The 19,545-nt window shown below is 48.6% G+C and overlaps 1 protein-coding gene across 1 annotated transcript; it reads left to right on the top strand.

Moving 5' to 3' along the window:
- The first annotated feature begins 5,556 nt into the window (after window positions 1-5,556).
- On the top strand, window positions 5,557-16,996 carry TBL2 (transducin beta like 2). Its single transcript, XM_022588064.3, has 7 exons — window positions 5,557-5,719; window positions 7,190-7,320; window positions 7,581-7,765; window positions 8,253-8,404; window positions 8,734-8,860; window positions 9,220-9,372; window positions 9,606-16,996. Exons 1-7 carry the CDS (start codon window positions 5,590-5,592, stop codon window positions 10,066-10,068), a joined length of 1,341 nt encoding a protein of 446 aa, XP_022443772.1. The 5' UTR covers window positions 5,557-5,589; the 3' UTR covers window positions 10,069-16,996.
- Window positions 16,997-19,545: the final 2,549 nt, after the last annotated feature.

The raw sequence follows: 19,545 nt of genomic DNA, 5'->3' as shown, positions 1-19,545 counted from the left end.
AGGGCCTACCACAGACCAAGCTATGGTCTTGGCCCTGGGGAATCTGTTCACCGCTGCACCCCTCTCCTCGTGGAGCTTACATTCAGGCCTGGCGAGTCCAAGCCCTCTCACGTGCTCAGAAACCTCTGGAGACGTTTGGGGAGACATTTGCAGGCTAGAAACAGGAGCCGGTCTTCTGGGGGCTTTGACTTTCCCTTAGTCATGTAGAATAATAATAACGATAACATGAGTAACTGCACCGTCATCTAGTGTTTACCACGTGCCAAGCACGATTCTAGGCACTTTATTTATATTCACCCACTAATCCTCTCCACACCTGCCTCTATAGGCCTGCGGTGAGAATTGAAGAGTAACTATTCATAAAGCACTTACAACAGTGCGTGGCATATAACGCGATGGAAGAGTTATCATAACGATTACTATTGTCCCCATTTCACAGATGAAAAATTGAGACAGAGAGAGGTTAACTAGCCCAAGTTTGCACAGTTTTTTTCCTGGTTTTTTTTTTGTTTTTTTTTTTTTTTGCGGTACATGGGCTTCTCACTGCTGTGGCCTCTCCCGTTGCGGAGCACAGGCTCCGGACGCGCAGGCTCAGCGGCCATGGCTCACAGGCCCAGCCACTCCACGGCATGTCAGATCTTCCCGGACCGGGGCACGAACCCGCGTCCCCTGCATCGGCAGGCGGACTCTCAACCACTGCGCCACCCCGGAAGCCCAGTTTGCACAGTTTTTGAGGTGCCCACCCAGACTGTCTTACTTCAGAGTTTCTGCTTTTAGCCACTTTTTACCATGCAGGTGACAGATGTACCCAGCCTTTAGGTGGTATTTGCTGCTGCAGACAAAGGCTTGAAGAGGGTCTCTGAAAGGTAAATTCCTGGCCGTTTGTGTTCTGCTGTTTTCACCCACTCATCCTGCCAGGAAGGTCCCCATAAGACATCCCCTTGACCCCGTGTCCCACTCTAGAGGCCACCTTCCCTTAAGAGAGCCGTCTACACCTGCCTTCCCTCCTTCCCCTCCCATCTGCCCCCAGCCCCCTGCCTTTGGGCTCCTCCTTCCTCCCCCCTTCCTCCCCAGCCTCACCCCTGCACAGACTCTGCTCTCTCCAAGGTCACTTGGCTCCCTTATTGCCAAATCCAACAACCACTTCACAGTTCTCCTGGGCCTTCAGACCTCCTTCTTGAATCACTCTTTCCCTGCAGATCCAGAATTCTCGCCAGGCTCTCCACCTCCCTGGCAGTGCCTCCCCAGTCCCTGCTGTGGGAGCCTCTTCCTCGGCCCACTGCCCTTCTCACCCTATGGCAAGCCCTGGACACCGCCATCCGCTTCAGCCTCTCTGCTGAGGTCTCCCTATTCTGTATCTGCGCTGCCCTCTCCCCAGAGGGACACAACCACATATCTGACTGCCGCCCTGACGTCCCCCTCTGAATGTTCCACAGCTCCCTTAACCCTGAAGGAGCCAAAACAGAACTCATCATTTCCAAGACTATAGCTCACATTCTTCCCCCTCCAACCTGAACCTTTCCATGTTCCCCATGCCCAGGAAGGGTACCACCATCCAGACACTTGTGCCAACAGGAACAGTCATCTTTGGCTCTCCCCTATACCCCACTGCCCTGTGGTGTGTTGCCGAGGCCTGGCCAGTTTGTTGCAGGAGAGAATGGTCATGTCCCAGGTCACAGGTGAGTCCCTGGGATGGGTCACCAAGTGAGGGTCCTTGGCTTCGCACAGGAAAGAATTCAAGAGCGAGCCATAGTAAAGTGAAAACAGGTTTATTGAGAGAGATACACATTCCATAGGCAGAATGTGGTCCGTCTCGGAAGGCAAGAGCAGCCCCAGGGCATGGGGTCGTCTCAGAAAATGAGAGCACCCCGAAATATGGGGTGGTTAGTTTTTATGGGCTGGGTAACTTTATAGGCTAACGAGTGGGAGGTTTATTCCAACTATTTTGGGAAAGGGGCAGAGATTTCCAGGAATTGGACCACTGCCCACTGTTTGGCCTTTTATGCTTGGCCTTAGAACTGTCACGGTGCCTGGGAGTGTGTCATTTAGTATATGCTAACGTGTTAAAATGAGCATATAGTGAGGCTCAAGGTCTACTGGAAGTTAAATCTTCCGCCATCTTGGGTCTAGTTGGTTCTAAGCAGTTTTTGTTGTATCCTCAATGGCTATGTCATCCTTTTAATGGTTGTGCCCTGCTCCCTTCCCTCTTGTCTCAAGTTGACCTCATAAGCATCCATACACATGGCCACCTGACAGAATATCACTTTTTTTTGTTCTGTTTTTCTGTTTGTTTTTTGTTTTTGTTTTTTTGGTTGTTTTTTTGGTTGCATTGGGTCTTCATTGGTGTGCACAGGCTTTCTCTAGTTGCGGTGAGCAGGGGCTACTCTTCGTTGCGGTGTGCGGGCTTCTCATTCTGGTGGCTTCTCTTGTTGCGGAGCACAGGCTCTAGGTGCACGGGCTTCAGTAGTTGCGGCATGCGGGCTCAGTAGTTGTAGCACATGGGCTTAGTTGCTCTGCGGCATGTGGGATCTTCCCAGACTAGGGCTCAAACCTGTGTCCCCTACAATGGCAGGTGGATTCTTAACCACCATGCCACCAGGGAAGTCCAGAATTGATATTTTATGTAGACTCTTACATTAGCCTCTCGTATCCCTTATAGCTACAACTCAAACTTAAAAGTACATTTGAATAACTTGGGCCTTTTAAAAATCTTCTTGAGCAGGTCTAGTCTAGGCCAATTAAATCAGAATCCCTGTCTGTGGGAATTAGACATAAGCATTTTTAAAGGTGATTCCAATATGCGTTCAAGGTTAAGAACCACTGTAATGGAGGCTTTGAGCTGCAAATAACCTACATCTGGGGCTCAAGTTAGTTTAAAGCATTGGCTCTTACACTTTAGCGTACATCAGAATCACTTAGTAAGCTTGTTAAAATACAGATTGCCAGGCCTCCACCTCCAGAATGTCTGACTCGGCAGATATGGGATGAAGTCTAAGAATTTGCATTTTTAATGATGCTGGTCCAGGGCCCACACTTTGAGAACCACTGCTTAACCAATGAGGAAATGCATCATTTTACCTAACACAGAAGCCAGAGGTAGAGAGGCTCCAATCAGTACAAGGTGAATCTTCAATTGCAAATTGAAGTTGTGCTTCCATTGCTTCTCTGGCTCTTGCTTGCCTCTGATGAGGCCAGGTTTCTAGCAGATGGTCAAGGTGCTTTGCGACTGAGCCCTGCTATCCCTCCAGCCACACCTTTGCTCATGCTTTCCTTTCCCTCCTAGAATTCCCTTTTACCCTCTGTCTCCCCTGTCTAAATGCCCACCCCTGAAGGTACAGCTGAATCTCACTGCCCCTCAAAATCCATCGGCAGATCTCCCTCCCTGACCTGCCCAGTTTTCCCCTCTTCTGTCATTACTAACGTCCTTCTGAGTGTTAGCCTTGGATTCCAGCTGGGTTGTAAGAACTTGAGGGTAAGAGCAAGGCCCTTACCACAGCCCAGTGGCAAGGTGGAAAGGATAAGGATCTTGGAGTGTAGCAGACCCCAGTTTGACTCTGGTTCTATCCCTGGCTTCCTTGTTGACCTTGGGTAAGTTACTTGACCTGAGCCTAGTTGTGTGGGTTTTTTTGGTTTGGTTAAAGTTATTTCATGGCCTCACTTGTCTTAAAGACCACTATAAAGATCAACTGAACTTACAATGTAAAAGAATCTGGTAGTCTCAGCTGAGCCGTAGCCCTACTCTTGCTTGTCCCCCACATCGATAGACTGGAGTCACAGACCTGCACGTGTTCCCAGGTTCACTCTTTATCTGTGTCACCTCTGGAAAATCACTTAATGAGCATCTCCTAGAGCATCAGTCCCCTAATCTGTGGGGTGGGAACGTGAGAAGGTTAAATGAAATGCAAAGCTCCTGGATCAGTAAATGTCACCTGCAAAATGCTTGGTGAATGAAATTCTGAAACGTACCCCTTTGTCTCTAGGAGAAAGTGGTTCATGGCTGGGCCTTCAGTTCTAAATAGCAAATTAAGGAGGAAAAGCCCCAGAATGCTCTGGACACCCCCTCCTAGCCCTCTCCACCCCCCTGCCCACAGCTGAGTCAATGCCAGTCTCCCCTTCTCCCCTCACCAAGGACAAAAGGGAAGGAAATGAGGCCACTTCACTTGCTCTCTGACTGGATCTGTCTCCTCACCCGAGGTTGTGGGTGAGTCCGTCTGTCATCTAGTCTCTGCAGCAGCCTCTGTCCTCATAGGATCCTTCTAAAGGCCAGAGGACCTGCACTGCCAGGAAGGGCTCCCTGGTGGCCATGGAAACGTTTGAATCTGGCATCCCTGACCCTGGCATTTCGACTCGCTCTGGGTTGTGGGCCTGGGAGGCCCACGGAGCATGCTTGTTCTGGGAATATTCCCTCTCCAGCTAGTCTGCTCCAAATTCTATCACTAGTCTTTCAGAATATCTCTTTTTTTGGTGAATAAACTCTGTAGATTGTATTAATGCCAATTTCCTGGTTTTGATATTGCACTATAGTTATGCAAGATGTTACCATTGGGGGAACCTGGGTAAAGGATACATGGAACCTTCCTCTTCATTTTTTTTCCCAACTACCTGTGAATCTATAATTATTTCAAAATTAAAAGTGTCTTGTTTAAAATCACCTTTTCAACTTCCTTTCTATCCCCAGGCCACCCCGAGTCCAGGCTCTTATCACCTCCCTCTTGAACCCTTGCAACCACCTCTTGGTTTTCCTTCTGTCTTTGGTCTTGGCACACACTAGTCCATCCAAAGAATCTCCAAGACCCCGATTTTGAGCTATATCACCCTGAAATAACCACCAGAATCTACTCTCTGTTTGCTGGATTGAGCTGGCACTCAAGGCCCTCCAGACCTTTCCAATCTTACCTGCTACTTTTTTTTTTTTTGGCCCATGCCGTGAGGCTTGCGGACTCTTAGTTCTCCGACCAGGGATTGAACCTGTGCCCCCTGCAATGGAAACGTGGAGTCCTAACCACTGGGATGCCAGGGAACTCCCTTACCTGCTACTTTTTATTTTGCTCATGCCCTGCCTCCACACAGCATCCTCCTGCTCAGGAGGAGGAGGCTGTCCCACCTCCTAATTCCAGAAATACCCTTTCCCTTCTCCATTAACAGTAAAAGCCCATCTGAATTTCCCCTGATACTAAGAAGACTTTCCCACCTGTTGAATGGGAGTAATAATAGGTCCCATGGCTCCTTGAAAGGATCCAATGTGATGACGACTGGAATAACGCCTTTAATAACGATTATCAGTAAATTCTTCAAGGGGAGGCCTGAGCAGAGGCTGCATCACCTGCCCCCTACCCTGTGAGGCCACACAGCCTCAATGGCCAGACGAACTTAAATAGCCAGGCCGCGTCCTTCCGGATGCCCGACGGTCAGGCCCCGCCCCTCGGGACGCTCCAACAACAGGCCCCGCCCCCTAGACGGGCCAAAGACCAGGCCGCGCCCCTCGGGACGCACTAACGGCCAGGCCCCGCCCCGCGTGCGTGCACCGCCCTGCGGAGACGTGCAGGCCCTCGCGAGGCCAGAGGCTGAGGTGGCAGCGACTCTGCCGACATGGAGCTGCTGCAGATGCCGGAGTTGATGGGGCTGTCGCTGTTGCTCGGGCTGCTGGCCCTGATAGCGACGGCGGCGGTAGCGCGGGGGTGGCTGCGCGCGGAGCAGGAGACGTGCGGCCGGTCGGCAGGTTAGTGGGGCGGGGGCGCGTGGGGGCGAACTACCGGACCTGTCGCTCCCGGCCTCCCCGGGGTCCGACCGGCCGTTTGGGCCTGCGGGGATGCCAGAGATCCCGCCCTCCCTCCGGCCTCAGTTTCTCCTCTTGGGACATCAGTTTCACTTTGGGACGACCTGTTAGAACCTAGGCCCCGCGCTACCGAGCTCTCCGTGGCCGAGGCTAAGCCGCCTGCCCTCGGAGCCTGAGCTTCTCCCCGGGGCTGCTGCGGGGACGCTAGGAAACTCTCTGGCGCGCTCCTTGTTCGTTATTTTCTGAAAACGGGGAGGAGGGGACGGACATTCGTTTGTGAACGCTCTGGTTCCCCGACATGCAGCATTTATTGAGTACCTGCTACCTCCTGTAGGCTTCGGGGTCTTTTCCTTTAGGGAGTCCAGTGTCGGGTAAAAAAGAACAGGTGAAACTGTAAGGGAAAAATATAGTGTAGTAGGTTTCATAGGAAGGTCAGTACTAGACACAGGAAACCCAAAGGTGGGAGTGGTCAGCCCTGCGTTTGTCGGTGGGCGGGGGGGTGTCAAGTAGGGAACACTTGACGTGGGGTCTTGAAGGATAGACGTGTAAGAGTTTGCCAGGGGGCCAAGAGAGGGCGAATATTCCTGGCAATGGCAACATGCGTGAAGCCAAGGAGGCCTGGAACAGCATTTGGTTTGACTGTAGTGGGAGGGGAGAGGGGAGGGCTTGTTAGACAAGGCTGGAGAGGCAAGCGGAGGGCAGGCAGATTTGTCTTTGTATGTGGCCTCGGAGCTTTCTTCCTGTAGGGATTGAGGAGCATCTGTAGCGATCTAACATATGCCAGCTTTGCTCCTGGCCTGATTTTCAATTAAGTTAGCTATTTGATACAAAAATGACTGGCACCATTTCCAGCCCCCGGGATGTACTCAACTCACGTCAGCTACCTCTCACCTCTGGGTTCTCTCTGGGATTCCTTTGAGCCCTTTAGTGGTTGTGTTGGGTACTGTGCTTGTCATTTTGTATATATCATCTTACCCAATTCTCAACTTCTCTTTTAGAAAACCAAGGCCCAGGGCAATTACCTGAGATCAGGGTCACTGGATTCCGGTGTGCACATTATCCCCCACTTAGAGATGTCTGGCCAAGAATCTGCATTCCACTGGCCATTCTGTGTACTTGCTGAGCTGTGCCTGCCCAGAGAGGGCGCCTCTTCTGATGTGCAACGAGGTGCTATACGGTTATGTTATATACACTAACAGCAGGCAGCCTCCTCAGGATCACTCAGTGGTAGAGATGCAATGCAAACCCAGGTCTGATTCCACAAAGCCTCTGTTTTTTTCCCATATCCCTCTCTTCTTGAGGACAGGGGCCATATCTGGTCATCTCTTGTGCCTCTGTTCAGTGCCAATCATAGGTGGTCAGTAAGTGCTTATTGAGTGGTGAATGGACGAATGACATGGGCCTTCCTTATAGGCCAAAGAGCAAATGGACTTCCACCTGACAAGTCCTTGAGATCCAAGAAGCAGAAACAACATCAGCGGATTCACAAGGAAAAGCCTCAGCAACACAACTTCACCCACCGCCTCCTGGCTGCAACACTGAAGGTACATGGTGCCCATGCACAGGACATGTATACAGAGACCCACACCCCCGTAGACTTTTCCTTTGTAGTATTCTGTGCATGTTACAGACCCCTCTGCCTCTGACCAAAATCAGTGGGGATGCCCCATCCTATCCCTTCTCATCACATCCCATTAGCAGCTTGCTGTTAATCTAAGCAACAGGGCTCCAGAATCATGGCTGCATGGGTTTCCCCATTTGCCCAAGGGGTTCCTGTTCATACTTGCTGCAACCCTTCCCCTAGAGCCACAGTGGGAACATATCTTGCATGGACTTTAGCAGCAATGGCAAGTACCTGGCCACCTGTGCAGATGACCGTACTGTCCGCATCTGGAGCACCAAGGACTTCCTGCAGCGGGAGCACCGCAGCATGAGAGCAAATGTGGAGCTGGACCATGCCATCCTGGTGCGCTTCAGCCCTGACTGCAGGTGGGACAGGATGGAGCCCCAGGTTTGCCTGCAGAAGCCCTGACCCAAGCTTATGTCCTTCCCATACCTTGTTTAGGGTGGTGAGGGGGGACCCAGGGTCTCCCTTGAGGTGGCAGAAAGGGAACATCCAGACAGCTTGAACACCGCCTGAGGCTCCTTGGAGGGCTATGGAGCTACATAGCAAGGAAGCAGAGAGGGGAAGATCTCTTCCTCCTTGGGAAGTACCAAAGCCTGACTGCCAGAGTAGTCTTGGAAGCTCTAATGGTTTTCTGAATCCTAGAGAGAAGCTAAAGGAGCCAGAGCTATGAGAGGCTTACCTTGTAAGGAGTTTTAAGAGATTTTGAACTAAGGGTTTAAGTTGTGAGGCTGGACTATAAGTCCTGAAGGGAGATCTTGATTTTCCTCAGAGCCTGCCTAGCATAGGACCTGGCACACACAGGTCTCCGTGCCCAAAGGAGTGAGAGACTTGTCTGCTTCCTGTCTCTAGAGCATTCATCGTCTGGCTGGCTAACGGAGATACCCTCCGTGTCTTCAAGATGACCAAGCGAGAGGATGGGGGCTATACTTTCACAGCCACCCCAGAGGACTTTCCTAAAAAGCACAAGGCAGCCATCGTCAACATTGGCATTGCTGACACAGGTGAGGCACTCAGAGGATGGAGCTTGCCCAAGGCAAGAGGGAATGGACCCAGTTTTACTTACTGAGTGAGCGAATGCAGCCTAAGAGTTATGCTTAACCCCAGTGTGACAAAAAGGGCCCTGGCTCTGGGCTCCCCTGGAGTCCTGGGAGCCACAGCAAGTCCCCTGGGGGAGGCAGGTAATAGCCACAGTCTTCAGCCAGATCCTTATCTGTGGTGACCCTTGGCTTGGGAGGGAAGCGTGGATACATTACACTGGGCAGCAGATGCCTTCATAAGTCAGTCGATCAGGTCATGGACCTCAGCCCATGGCACTCCCCTCGCCCTTCAGGGAAGTTCATCATGACTGCTTCCAGTGACACAGCTATCATCATCTGGAATCTGAAAGGTCAGGCGCTGTCTACCATCAACACCAACCAGATGCACAATACATTTGCTGCTATATCCCCTTGTAGCAGGTGAGGAAGGAGGGACTTTGGCCTCGGGCATGGGCAGAGGTTGGGGCTGGGGGGCTGGGGACAGAGCAGAGAGCCAGCTTCAGAGAGCAGAAGGGGCAGGCAGTGTGGAATCAGGACACCTAGATTCAAGTCCTTAGTCTCTATTTCTCCGTCCATAGTTTTTAAGAGGTTGGGGTGGGGGTACTAAGTATCTTACAGCCTGGCTGTGAGGATGGACTGAGGTCATGTATAAAAGCAGTTTTCAAAGGTAGCGTTTTAGGCACAAGATTAATTAACTTTCTCAGGAAAAAGTTTTGGCGGATTTGCAGAAAAAGATGCCCTTAAAATTAAGTTTTAATGCAACCTGGGTTGTATGGCAGGTTTGTGGCCTCGTGTGGCTTCACCCCAGATGTAAAAGTTTGGGAAGTCTGCTTTGGGAAAAAGGGGGACTTCCAGGAGGTTGTGCGAGCCTTTGAACTGAAGGGCCACTCTGCAGCCGTCCACTTCTTCGCTTTCTCCAATGACTCCCGGAGGTGAGTGACTCCTCTCTGATTTCTTACACGTGACTTGCAGCCCCTCTTGGCATCCAGGATCCTTCTGCCATTCTCTGCAGTGGCTCTGAAGTTGGGGGGGGGGGGTGCCTGGCCCGCAGCAGGAAGTAGACATAGCAGTGGAGTTGGCTTCCTAGCTGGCGTCCCTAGCACTGTCCCAGTGCCCTCCCCTCCAGGGTGTGTTGGGGCTAGAGCCGTGACTTTCCCTGCTGCAGGATGGCCTCTGTCTCCAAGGATGGTACGTGGAAACTGTGGGACACAGATGTGGAATACAAGAAGCAGCAGGATCCCTACTTGCTGAGGACAGGCCGTTTTGAAGAAGCAAGCACCATGCCGTGCCGCCTGGCACTCTCGCCTGACGCCCAGGTTTTGGCTTTGGCCAGTGGCAGCAGCATTCATCTCTATAACAGCCGGCGGGGTGAGAAGGAGGAGTGCTTCGAGCAGGTCCATGGGGAGTGTATCAGTGACTTGTCCTTTGACGTCACTGGCCGGCTTCTGGCCTCCTGTGGAGACCGCGCAGTGCGGCTCTTCCACAACACCCCTGGCTACCGGGCAGTGGTGGAAGAAATGCAGGGCCTCCTCAAGCGGGCCTCCAATGAGAGCACCCGCCAGAGGCTACAGCAGCAGCTGACGCAGGCCCAGGAGGCCCTGAAGAGCCTGGGTGCCTTGAGGAAATGACTCATGGGAGGGCACAGCAGGAAGGATCTGGCCTTCTGCCTTCGCTGCCGTGGCTCTTCCCAAGTACTCCCCAGCTGGAAGCCTTTTGAAAGGGGTGTGCTGATTTTCTTAATCGTGACTCCTCTCTCCTTTTTCCCATTGAAACTATTCTTGCCTACTTAGATCTCTCTCTCTCTTCTTGCTGGTGTGACTCCTGACCTTACTTGACCTCCCAGGCCAACGACCAGGGTGCTTCTCTTTTTCCTGGGCCCAAGGGGTGGAATCTGTCTCCACCAGGCACTGAGGAGAGTGGTAATTAGAAGAGAAAGAGAGAACATGGTCTTTGACCTTGTGGCAACACACCCTGCTATCCAAAGAAGTGTGTAATTGTGGGACTTCCCTGACGGTCCAGTGGTTAAGACTCTGTGCTCCCAATGCAGGGGGCCTGGGTTTGATCCCTGGTCGGGGAACTAAGGAAAAAAAAAACGACAAAGAAGCTTGTAACTGTGGAGGCAAAACCTAGGGAACACCTGAGTACTAACCAGCAGTCTTGCAGGGATGGAAGATTGGGAAATCTTCCAATTCCATAACTGTGGTATGGCTCAGGGAAAGGCTGATCTTAACCCAGCAAAGCACCTAACTTCATCAAAAAATGATGAAGGTATTCATTCTGTGCCTCAGTTTTCTTATTTGTGAAATGGAGAATAATTATCTCTTGACCTCATTACAAAGATGTTGTGAGAGTATGAGGGTATGAAGTCCCTAGATTTGGAAGAAGAGTAGAAAAGAGTCATAACATATGTTACCTGTTGTTCCATATCAGTTATTAACTACTGGGTTAAAACAGGGCAGTTTGAAACTCAATTAGAAAGAAACATACCCCTTGGGAAGGCCAAGTTTCTGGGACTTGATCATACATTTCATATCTGGTTCTGCTTTAAGTTGTGTGGGAGAATCACAGAATCCCGAGATAGGGCTCTTCTCTTCCAGGAGGTTATATCCTGTTTGAGGAGAACTTCTTTTCAGTTCACCAAACATTTGAGTGCCTACTCTGTGCCTAGCACGCAGCACTGGACCCTGGAGATAAGTATGAATAAGACATGGTTTCTGCCATCAGAGGTGGCTGGTGGGAGAGAGGTTCACATGTCTGTGAAGTGCTTTTGTTAGTTTATTCATAGCTGGAGAAGGCTGTTGTAAAAGTCAAAGCGAGGGAGAGGATTGAATCAGGACAGAGGCAGTGAATATGGAGTTGAAGTTGAAGGGTAGATTTGATAGATTAGGTATTTAGAAGTTCAAATTTTGGGACTTTGAGGACTGCTTGGATGTGAGATGGAAATGAGGAATCTTAGCAGGACTTGAGCCTAGGGAAAATTTACTCATCCAGAATAAATTCTTCGTCCCTCTCCCTAAAACTGGGACCTCTGCTAGTCACCCCCAACTCATAGATATATTTGAACAAGTCACAACCTTGGAGTTATCCTTAGTTACTCCCTTTTCATACTCTCTCCGCCCTACTGCACTACTGCCGTCCACTCCACCAGAAAATTCTTTTGGTTACATTCCAGTTTATATCCTGAATCTGCTACCTCTCTCCATCTTTTCTGTTACCATCCTGGTTCTAGCCACTGTCACCTACTGGACTGCTATAACATAGCTTCCTCATTGGCCTCCCTACTTCCTCTCTTGCCTCGTTAAGTCACTTTTCTATGTAGCAGGGTGATCTTTTAAAAATGTAAACCAGATCCCATTGTTCCCAAGTTAAAACCCTGAAAAGACACCCCATCACAGTTGGAATAAAATCCAAAACTCTCACCATGGCCTACAAGGTCCTATGTAATCTGGCTTCTTCCTTCTTCCGTGACCTTGTTACCACTTTCCTCCACCAAGCCAAGTTATTTCCAGCCTCGAGGGGGACTTGTGCCTATGCTTTTCCCTTTGCTTAGAAGCATTTTTTTTTCTTCTGTTGGCAGTCTTGTCATGCTTGTCATAATTCAGTTCTCAGTTTCGATTATACTTCAGAGAAACCCTCCCTGGCCACCCAATCTGAAGTAGCCCTTTACACCAATCATATCACATCCATCACATTAGCTTATTTTATTTTATTTTGCATTACTTAATGCTATCTGAAATTATCTTGTTTGGATATTTGTTGGCTTCAGGGGTTTTCAGTTTAAATGCTTATGGATGTCAAGTGGGTAATATAAGTGGGTGATTTAGGCCACAGTCGTCTGGGTGTAAGACAGTAGGAAATGGAACTGAAGTGATCTCTAGGGGGCATGTGTCCTGGGTGAGGGGCAGGCGTGGCTGCGACTTAATATTCAGGATTCCAGCAGAAGTTGCCTGTTTCAGAGAAGCTAGAAGTTGGCAATTCATTATAAACAGAAAAACTTAGGCACTGTGGGGACCAAACAGAATGCTACTGTGGGCAGGATGCAGACCAGCAGTCTCATTGAGCTTCTGGATTGTTCATTAACCCACTGGAATGTGACAAGACTCCTTGTCGGTCTGATTTGCTCTGTATCCCACACACAGTACCTGGGATAGAGTAAGCACTCAATAAATGTTGAACTCAAACCAGAGCAGTTGACAGAAATTTCAGTACCCTCTGTGTATTGTGGTTTTATGTTCCTAAGAATAGACTTCTGATTGATAATACTATGCACCTGGGTCCTGGTGAATACTTGCTTTCTGATTGTTTGAAGAATGAGACTAAAACACTTTGCATATCTGCTTGGCTCTGGCTTTACTCTGTATATCCAGGAGAGGAAGTGACCACAGAATGTTGAGTTACGGAAGTCAGAAGTCTTCAGTTCCAATTTCAGCTGGGGCACTTACTGACTTGAGACCTTGAACAGACAGATCACTTGACCTCTCTGAGTTCGTTTCCTCATCTGTAAAATGGGAATAAATCCTGTCCTTCGTGCTTTGCAGGGCTATGAATTTCTAATAAGATGAATGAAAGCACTACAAAAAAGTCAATACAGAGACTTCCTGAGGACAGAAAGCTCCTCTCACTAAAGATGAGGCTGCTTCTCTTGTAAGCATGGAGAAGTTACCTAGATACTCATGTAGCCTAGAGGCCACCGTGGTTTTTTGGTAAAAAATCCTTGTGTGTGAAGGCAGTGTTAATACTTAAATATTACTATTTCAATGTGTGTAGGTTTGAAATTTTTCAAAATAAAAACTTGGGGAAATATTTTAAAATGGTGCTTTATAGATTATTTTTATCAGTCATCAAAAATAGAAAAAAATATTTAAACCACAAAAGTGCACATCTAAAGGCCTGTTGATAGTCTTCATCAATTTCAATTAAGGTAATGAGAATACTCTTATTTAAAAGATGTTCTGGGGGATTCCCTGGCTGTTCAGTGGTTAGGACTCCATGCTTCCACTGCAAGGGGCACGGGTTCGATCCCTGGTCGGGGAACTAAGATCCCGCAAGCTGCACTGTGCAGCCAAAAACAAAAAAGATGTTCTGCAATTAGAGATTATAGGAGGTAAGTAGGAAGCACATACTCTGGTGATGAGTTATCAATGATGATAGGTTGGGACTTCCCTGGTGGCCCAGTGGTTAAGACTCTGTGCTCCCAATGCAGGGGGCCCGGGTTCGATCCCTGGTCAGGGAGCTAGATCCCACATGCATGCCGCAACTAAGAGTTCATATGCCACAGCTAAGGAGCCCGCCTGCCGCAACTAAGACCTGGTACAACCAAATAAATATTAAAAAAAAATGATTATAGGTTATATCAGAGACTCAGCATTGCCCCAAACTGGCCACATATCTAGAAACAATAATTTGGGATTCATGTTCTCCTCTACAAAATTCCAGAAATATGAGTCTTCCAGGTGATCCTGGCTTGTTTTGAGCACACAGCTCTTGAGGCTGAGGCCCACTGATAGAACAGGTTGGCACTGCAGAATCAGCCACAGCAACCGAAAGCATGATTCATATACGCAAACCTGGGAATGTCTTCTTGAGATTGTGACTGTATGTCCAAGTCTTCATTTCTTCAAGCTTCCAACTCTGATCCCAGGGTTCAGGGCAATTGGAAAATGAATGTGGTTTCCACTTGCTTTCTATTCAGTATACATACCCAGTTTGAGTCCATTTTCATTTTCTTGGTCACATTAATAGTGGCTAACGTTGAGTGCGAAGCCTTCAATCCCTACCAACTCACTATTGTTTTTGCCTCAGCAAAACCCAGTAACCAGCCACATCTTAGTTTTTATTTGGTGAAGTCCCACTTCCCCAAATCTTAATCTGTACAATTTATAGGGGATAGACCCAGACCCTCCATGGTGGGCATATAACCAATCAGCATATTCCTGGACTTTGCCAGAACTTTAGAAAAGTGAAAATATGTTTAATTTTCTGCTGGGATTGCTTAGTAAGTTGGATGTAAAGAAACTATGTGTAGTCCTGTCCAAGAATGAAGCCAACACAGGAAAGCAGCCAAAGATGTAGAGAGATGCTGTGCTAAGGATGCTGCTTGTTTAGACAGCTGGATCCAGACACACCTGAGGTTGCCACCACTGGACTGTCAGTTATAAGAGCCAATAGATTCCTGTTTATGATTGTCCGTTTGAGTTGGGATACTCTTACTTGCAACTGAGAGAGCCTTGACATCAGTATTATTAGAGAGTACAAGTAAATTGCCCAAAAGTCACATAACCAATAAATGGCTTGCCCAGATCTTCAAGTTTAGGCCTATCTAGTGCTAAAATACATTCCTTTAGGGAATTTCTTGGCGGTCCAGTGGTTACGACTCTGCCCTTTCACTGCCGAGGGCATGGGTTCAGTCCCTGGTCGGGGAACTAAGACCCCACAAGTTGTGCGGCCCGGCCAAAAAAATAATTAAAAAAATAAATTCCTTTCATTTGCAAAGCCAGAGGCAAGAATACAAATGAAGGCCCACATGCCATGCCATGTCTTAATATTTCTTATAAATTAAGCCAAGCTCAAATATGTTCTGTCCTCCTACCTTCTTATAACTTCCTGGAAGGCCAAGTTCAAATTTAGAATTCTCAGACTCAGGTCTGTGCCACAAAGTGTTGTCAAAGCCAACCATCCCATGATCAAGGCTGTCCCCCTTTTCCCACCTGATTCTTTCCCACATTGCAAGAGATACCCCAGCCCGCACCTCACATGCCATCATATCCCTGCAAGACACCACCCGCCCCTTGGCCACCGACCACTCGGGCCTTAGGGTGTGCACCATGGCAGCCCCACCTTTGGGAGAATGGACCTGGTGAGAGGCTGGTACAAGCCCTTGAAGCAGGCTTGTGTCTGTTTGGACAGGGAGTCCAGGGTCTAGTGGATGAGATGGGGACAAAAGCTCTGGGTGGTCACATTTCCCTGGTCCTGCAAGTGTGCCTCGTGGGGACGGGCATGGCAGGAGGAGGGCCAGGACATGTCCCTCCGGAGGAGTCCTCTTTGCCCACATCTAACACTATTAACACTGTGTTGACCACACTCCATCTTTTCTCTGCAATTCCAAGTTCACTATGCTAAGCTCTCCTCAACACGTCAGAAATGTAATACAGTATTTTATTGTGAGTTCCTGGGGGTTCAACCAGGTATGTATCAGAGTTTTTCCAAAAGTTCTGGATACGTGAAAGCAATCTTGTGCGTTTTCTTTACCGGTATCTGTGGTCTGATTACTGACTCTCCATTCTGACCTTCAAATTCTTCCAAGCATCCCAGAGACCAGCTGCACCCAGGGTACCAACATGGAAACCATGTACACCTTGATCCTTCATCACAGTCCTAACCACTGGGCCGCCAGAGAATTCCTATACCCTTTGATTCAAAAGCCCTCTTTTGCATAGTTTCTGCACCCAATACTCAGTGCTTGCCACTGGGAAGCAAAGATGGATAGATGGCATTCCTTCCATCCAAAAGGCGCTTGATCTGGTATCAGGAAATACAATAATAGTAACAACAGCAAGTACTGAGTATGTGGTAGGCAGGGTTGTAAGTGCTTTGTACACATTAGGCTATTTAAGCTTCACCACATCCTACTGGGTAGATATTGCTATTCCTATCTTAGAGATGGTGAAACTGAGAAACGAAGAGGTTAAGGGGCTTCCCTAAGTGACAGAGTTAGGATATGAACTTGGCTCCAGCACTTGTGTTCTCAACGCACTCTTATGCAGCCTCCCAGCCATGCCTGTACCCAGAACGTAGGCCAGAATGTGGTTACCTGCCATCAGCGAGGCACAGCCCTGTGCCCAGTACAGTACCTGGTACTCAGAAATGACAAAATGAGGACAGCCAGGGTATTACTGAATATCACAGAACCTGTGTGTAGAGGGGTCTGGAAGTAGCAAGAGAGGCTGGAGAGGAAGAAAAAACAGGCTTACTCAGAGAGGCAGATGGGAAACCAGACCCAGTGTCAGGAGGATGGGTAAGGAGAGCTCCCGCCCCTCTCCTTTTTTTCCTTCCTCCCTCCCTCCCTTCCTTCTTTCCTTCCTTCTTTCCTCCCTCCCTCCCTCCCTCCCTCCCTCCCTCCCTCCCTCCCTCCCTCCCTTCCTTCCTTCCTTCCTTCCTTCCTTCCTTCCTTCCTTCCTTCCTTCCTTCCTTCCAGGGATAGTTGCTAAACATCTTCCATGGGCTATATTTGGAGTATACAAGATGTTTCCTCCCTGTGGCTGTGGGGAGAAGGAAGGCCTGGATGTACATGACTAGGTTACAGGTCTCAAATAAATAATATTTTTGTTTTCTTGTTTTTTATTTAAGGAGAATATTTAAATAGTAAAACCGGGTCAGAGCTCCTTAGTCTGCCTTGCAGATTCTTTCTGATCAGGGCCTCAGCATTGGTTCCCAAACTGGGCTACACATAAGATCATCTTTTTAAAAATACACTAAATGTACTTTCCTCTTGTTTGGACAAATTTCTGTGATGTGGCAGCAGAACAATGATCCCCACCCCCACCCCCGCCACAAAAATGTCCACATCCCAATACCTGGGACCTGTGAATTCGTTAGGATACGTGCTGTCTTAGTTTGGGCTGCTGTAACAAAGTACCATAAACTGGATGGCTTAAACAACAGAAATTTATTTCTCACAGTTCTGGAGGATGGGAAGTCCAAGATCAAGTTACTGGCAGATTTGGTGTCTGGTGAGAGCCTGCTTGCTGGTTCATAAATGACCATCTTTTCGTTGTGTCCTCACATGGCAGTAAAAGGGCAAGAGAGCTCTCTGGGGTCCCGGTTATAAGGGCACGAATACCAATCATTCATGAGGGCTCGACCCTCATGACTGAATTTCCTCCCAAAGGCCCCTCTTAATTAAAAAAAAATTTTTTTGGCCGTGCCGCACAACATGCGAGATCTTAGTTCCCTGACCGGGGATAGAACCCTCACCCCCTGCCGTGGAAGTGCGCAGTCTTAACCACTGGACCACCAGGGACGTCCCAAGGGCCCCTCTTAATACCATCACGCTGGGGGTTAGATTTCAAAATATGAATTTTGTGGTGTCACATTCATTCAGTCCACTGCATATGCCAAAGGGGAATTAAGGTAGCAGATGGAGTTAAAGTCACCAACCAGCTGGCTTTAAAATAGAGAGATTACCCTGTATTATCTGCGTGGGCCCAATGTAATCACAAGGACACGATGTCCTTAAAGGTGGAAGAGGCTGGCAGAAGAGAACGTCAGAGAGACGGCAGCAGGAGGAGGACTCAGCCTGATGCTGTTGTCCTTGAAGATGGAGGAAGGAGCCATGAACCAAGGAAAGTGGGCAGCTCCTAGAAGCTGGAAAAGGGAAGGAAACAGATTTTCTGCTAGAGCCTCTAGGAAGGAATGAATGAACCTTGAACTTGGCCCAGTGAGATCCCTATCAGACTTCTAATCTACAAAATAACACACTTGTGCTGTTTAAGCCACTAAGTTTGTTGTGATTTGTCACAGCAGCAACAGAGAATACAACGATGTGTTACGTAAAATATCAAAGTGCAGAATAATGCACAGAGTGTGCTGCAACCAGTTGTGTGAATATGTACTTTTGCACATATGCTTGTAAACAAGACGAGTGGGTCTCGACATTGGCTGTACATTAGGGTGATCTGGAAAGCTTAAGAACAAATCCCAATGGCCAGGCTGCAGTCCTGTAAATCAGAACCTCTAGGAGCGGGGGGACGGGGTTAGAAGTACCCAAGCATTAATATCTTTTGAAGCTTCCCACGTGCAGCCAGGCTGAGGCCATTGGTATAGACTGTCTCATCACTGGAAGGTTAAGCATTGGGGAACAGGGTGACTGTGGGACCAGGGAGGGAAAGAGAGACAGACTTGCTTTATTTTTTTAATTTTGAACTTCACTGTATACCTTTTTTAAAAAAATTATTTATTTGGTTGCACTGGGTCTTAGTTGCGGTGGGCGGGCACCTTAGTTGTGGTATTTGAACTCTTAGTTGAGGCATGCATGTGGGATCTAGTTCCCTGACCAGGGATCGAACCCAGGCCCCCGCGATTGAGAGCACGGAGTCTTAACCACCACGCCACCAGGGAAGTCCCTTCACTGTATCCCTTAAAAAAACTTTTTATCATGAAAAATTTCAGCATGTACAAAAATAGAATAGTATAACGAACCCCCACGTTTCCATTAACCAGCTTCAACAATTACTAACATTTTGTACCCTTTTAATTTTCTAGCATGTGCATGTTATATATCAAGATAAATAAATAAAATGAAAATAAAATACATGTGCCAAAGCTGTACCACAGAGAAAACCTTGGGGACAGGGCCCAGGAGCCTGCGTTTTTTTTTTGGCATGCGTGATCTTAGTTCCCGGACGAGGGAACGAACCCGCGCCCCCTGCAGTGGAAGCACAGAGTCTTAACCACTGGACTGCAAGGGAAGTCCCCGGAAGCTGCATTTTAACAAGCTTCTTGGGGGTCCTCATGGTTGGAGCAGCACTGGGCTCTCTCTGCCTCTGACTGGCCATCACTGGCTGTTTTCTTGTTTCTTTCTGGCACTTCTCATTAGCAAGGCATCAAGGACCCATGCCTGTGAATGTTTTGAGGGGGTTTTTGAACCGTTTCCATTTTTAGCCCATGTAACCTCTCTTTTAATGAATTCCAGTAGGTTCAATGTTGCTGCCTAAGGACACACAGGGAGCGCCCACAACCTCCTACAGGTCTCCTTGACTCATCAGGACTGTTGTGTGGGCCTTGGTGGCCTTACAAAGGAGCACAGCCTACAAAGTGGCTTTCAGAGGAAGAAGACCTGATCCAGGTCCTCTGTCTTCTCTCTCAGCCGGGCTCTAACACAACCCAAGAAGGAGAAAAGAGAGAACGTCAGCGTAGTTCAGGCTCTTAGTCTTCAAGGCTTTTCCTCAAACAGATTTTCATAGATACCAGTGCGAGAGATGAATACACAGGTTCTAGGCTAGAACCATGAGACTCAGCAGGTTCCTCAGACCCTGTCTTCCACTGAAGCAGCCTGGGTGAGGAGCTCAGCTTTTTGGGAGGTAAAATAAAAGGAAAGGGGGCTTCCC

This window comes from Delphinapterus leucas, chromosome 15, assembly GCF_059928025.1.
Source record: "Delphinapterus leucas isolate spDelLeu-1000000601 "Yukka" chromosome 15, BTC_Dleu_Yukka2, whole genome shotgun sequence".
NCBI classification, from domain to species: domain Eukaryota; kingdom Metazoa; phylum Chordata; class Mammalia; order Artiodactyla; family Monodontidae; genus Delphinapterus; species Delphinapterus leucas.
This window is presented reverse-complemented; position numbering and strand designations above follow the sequence as displayed.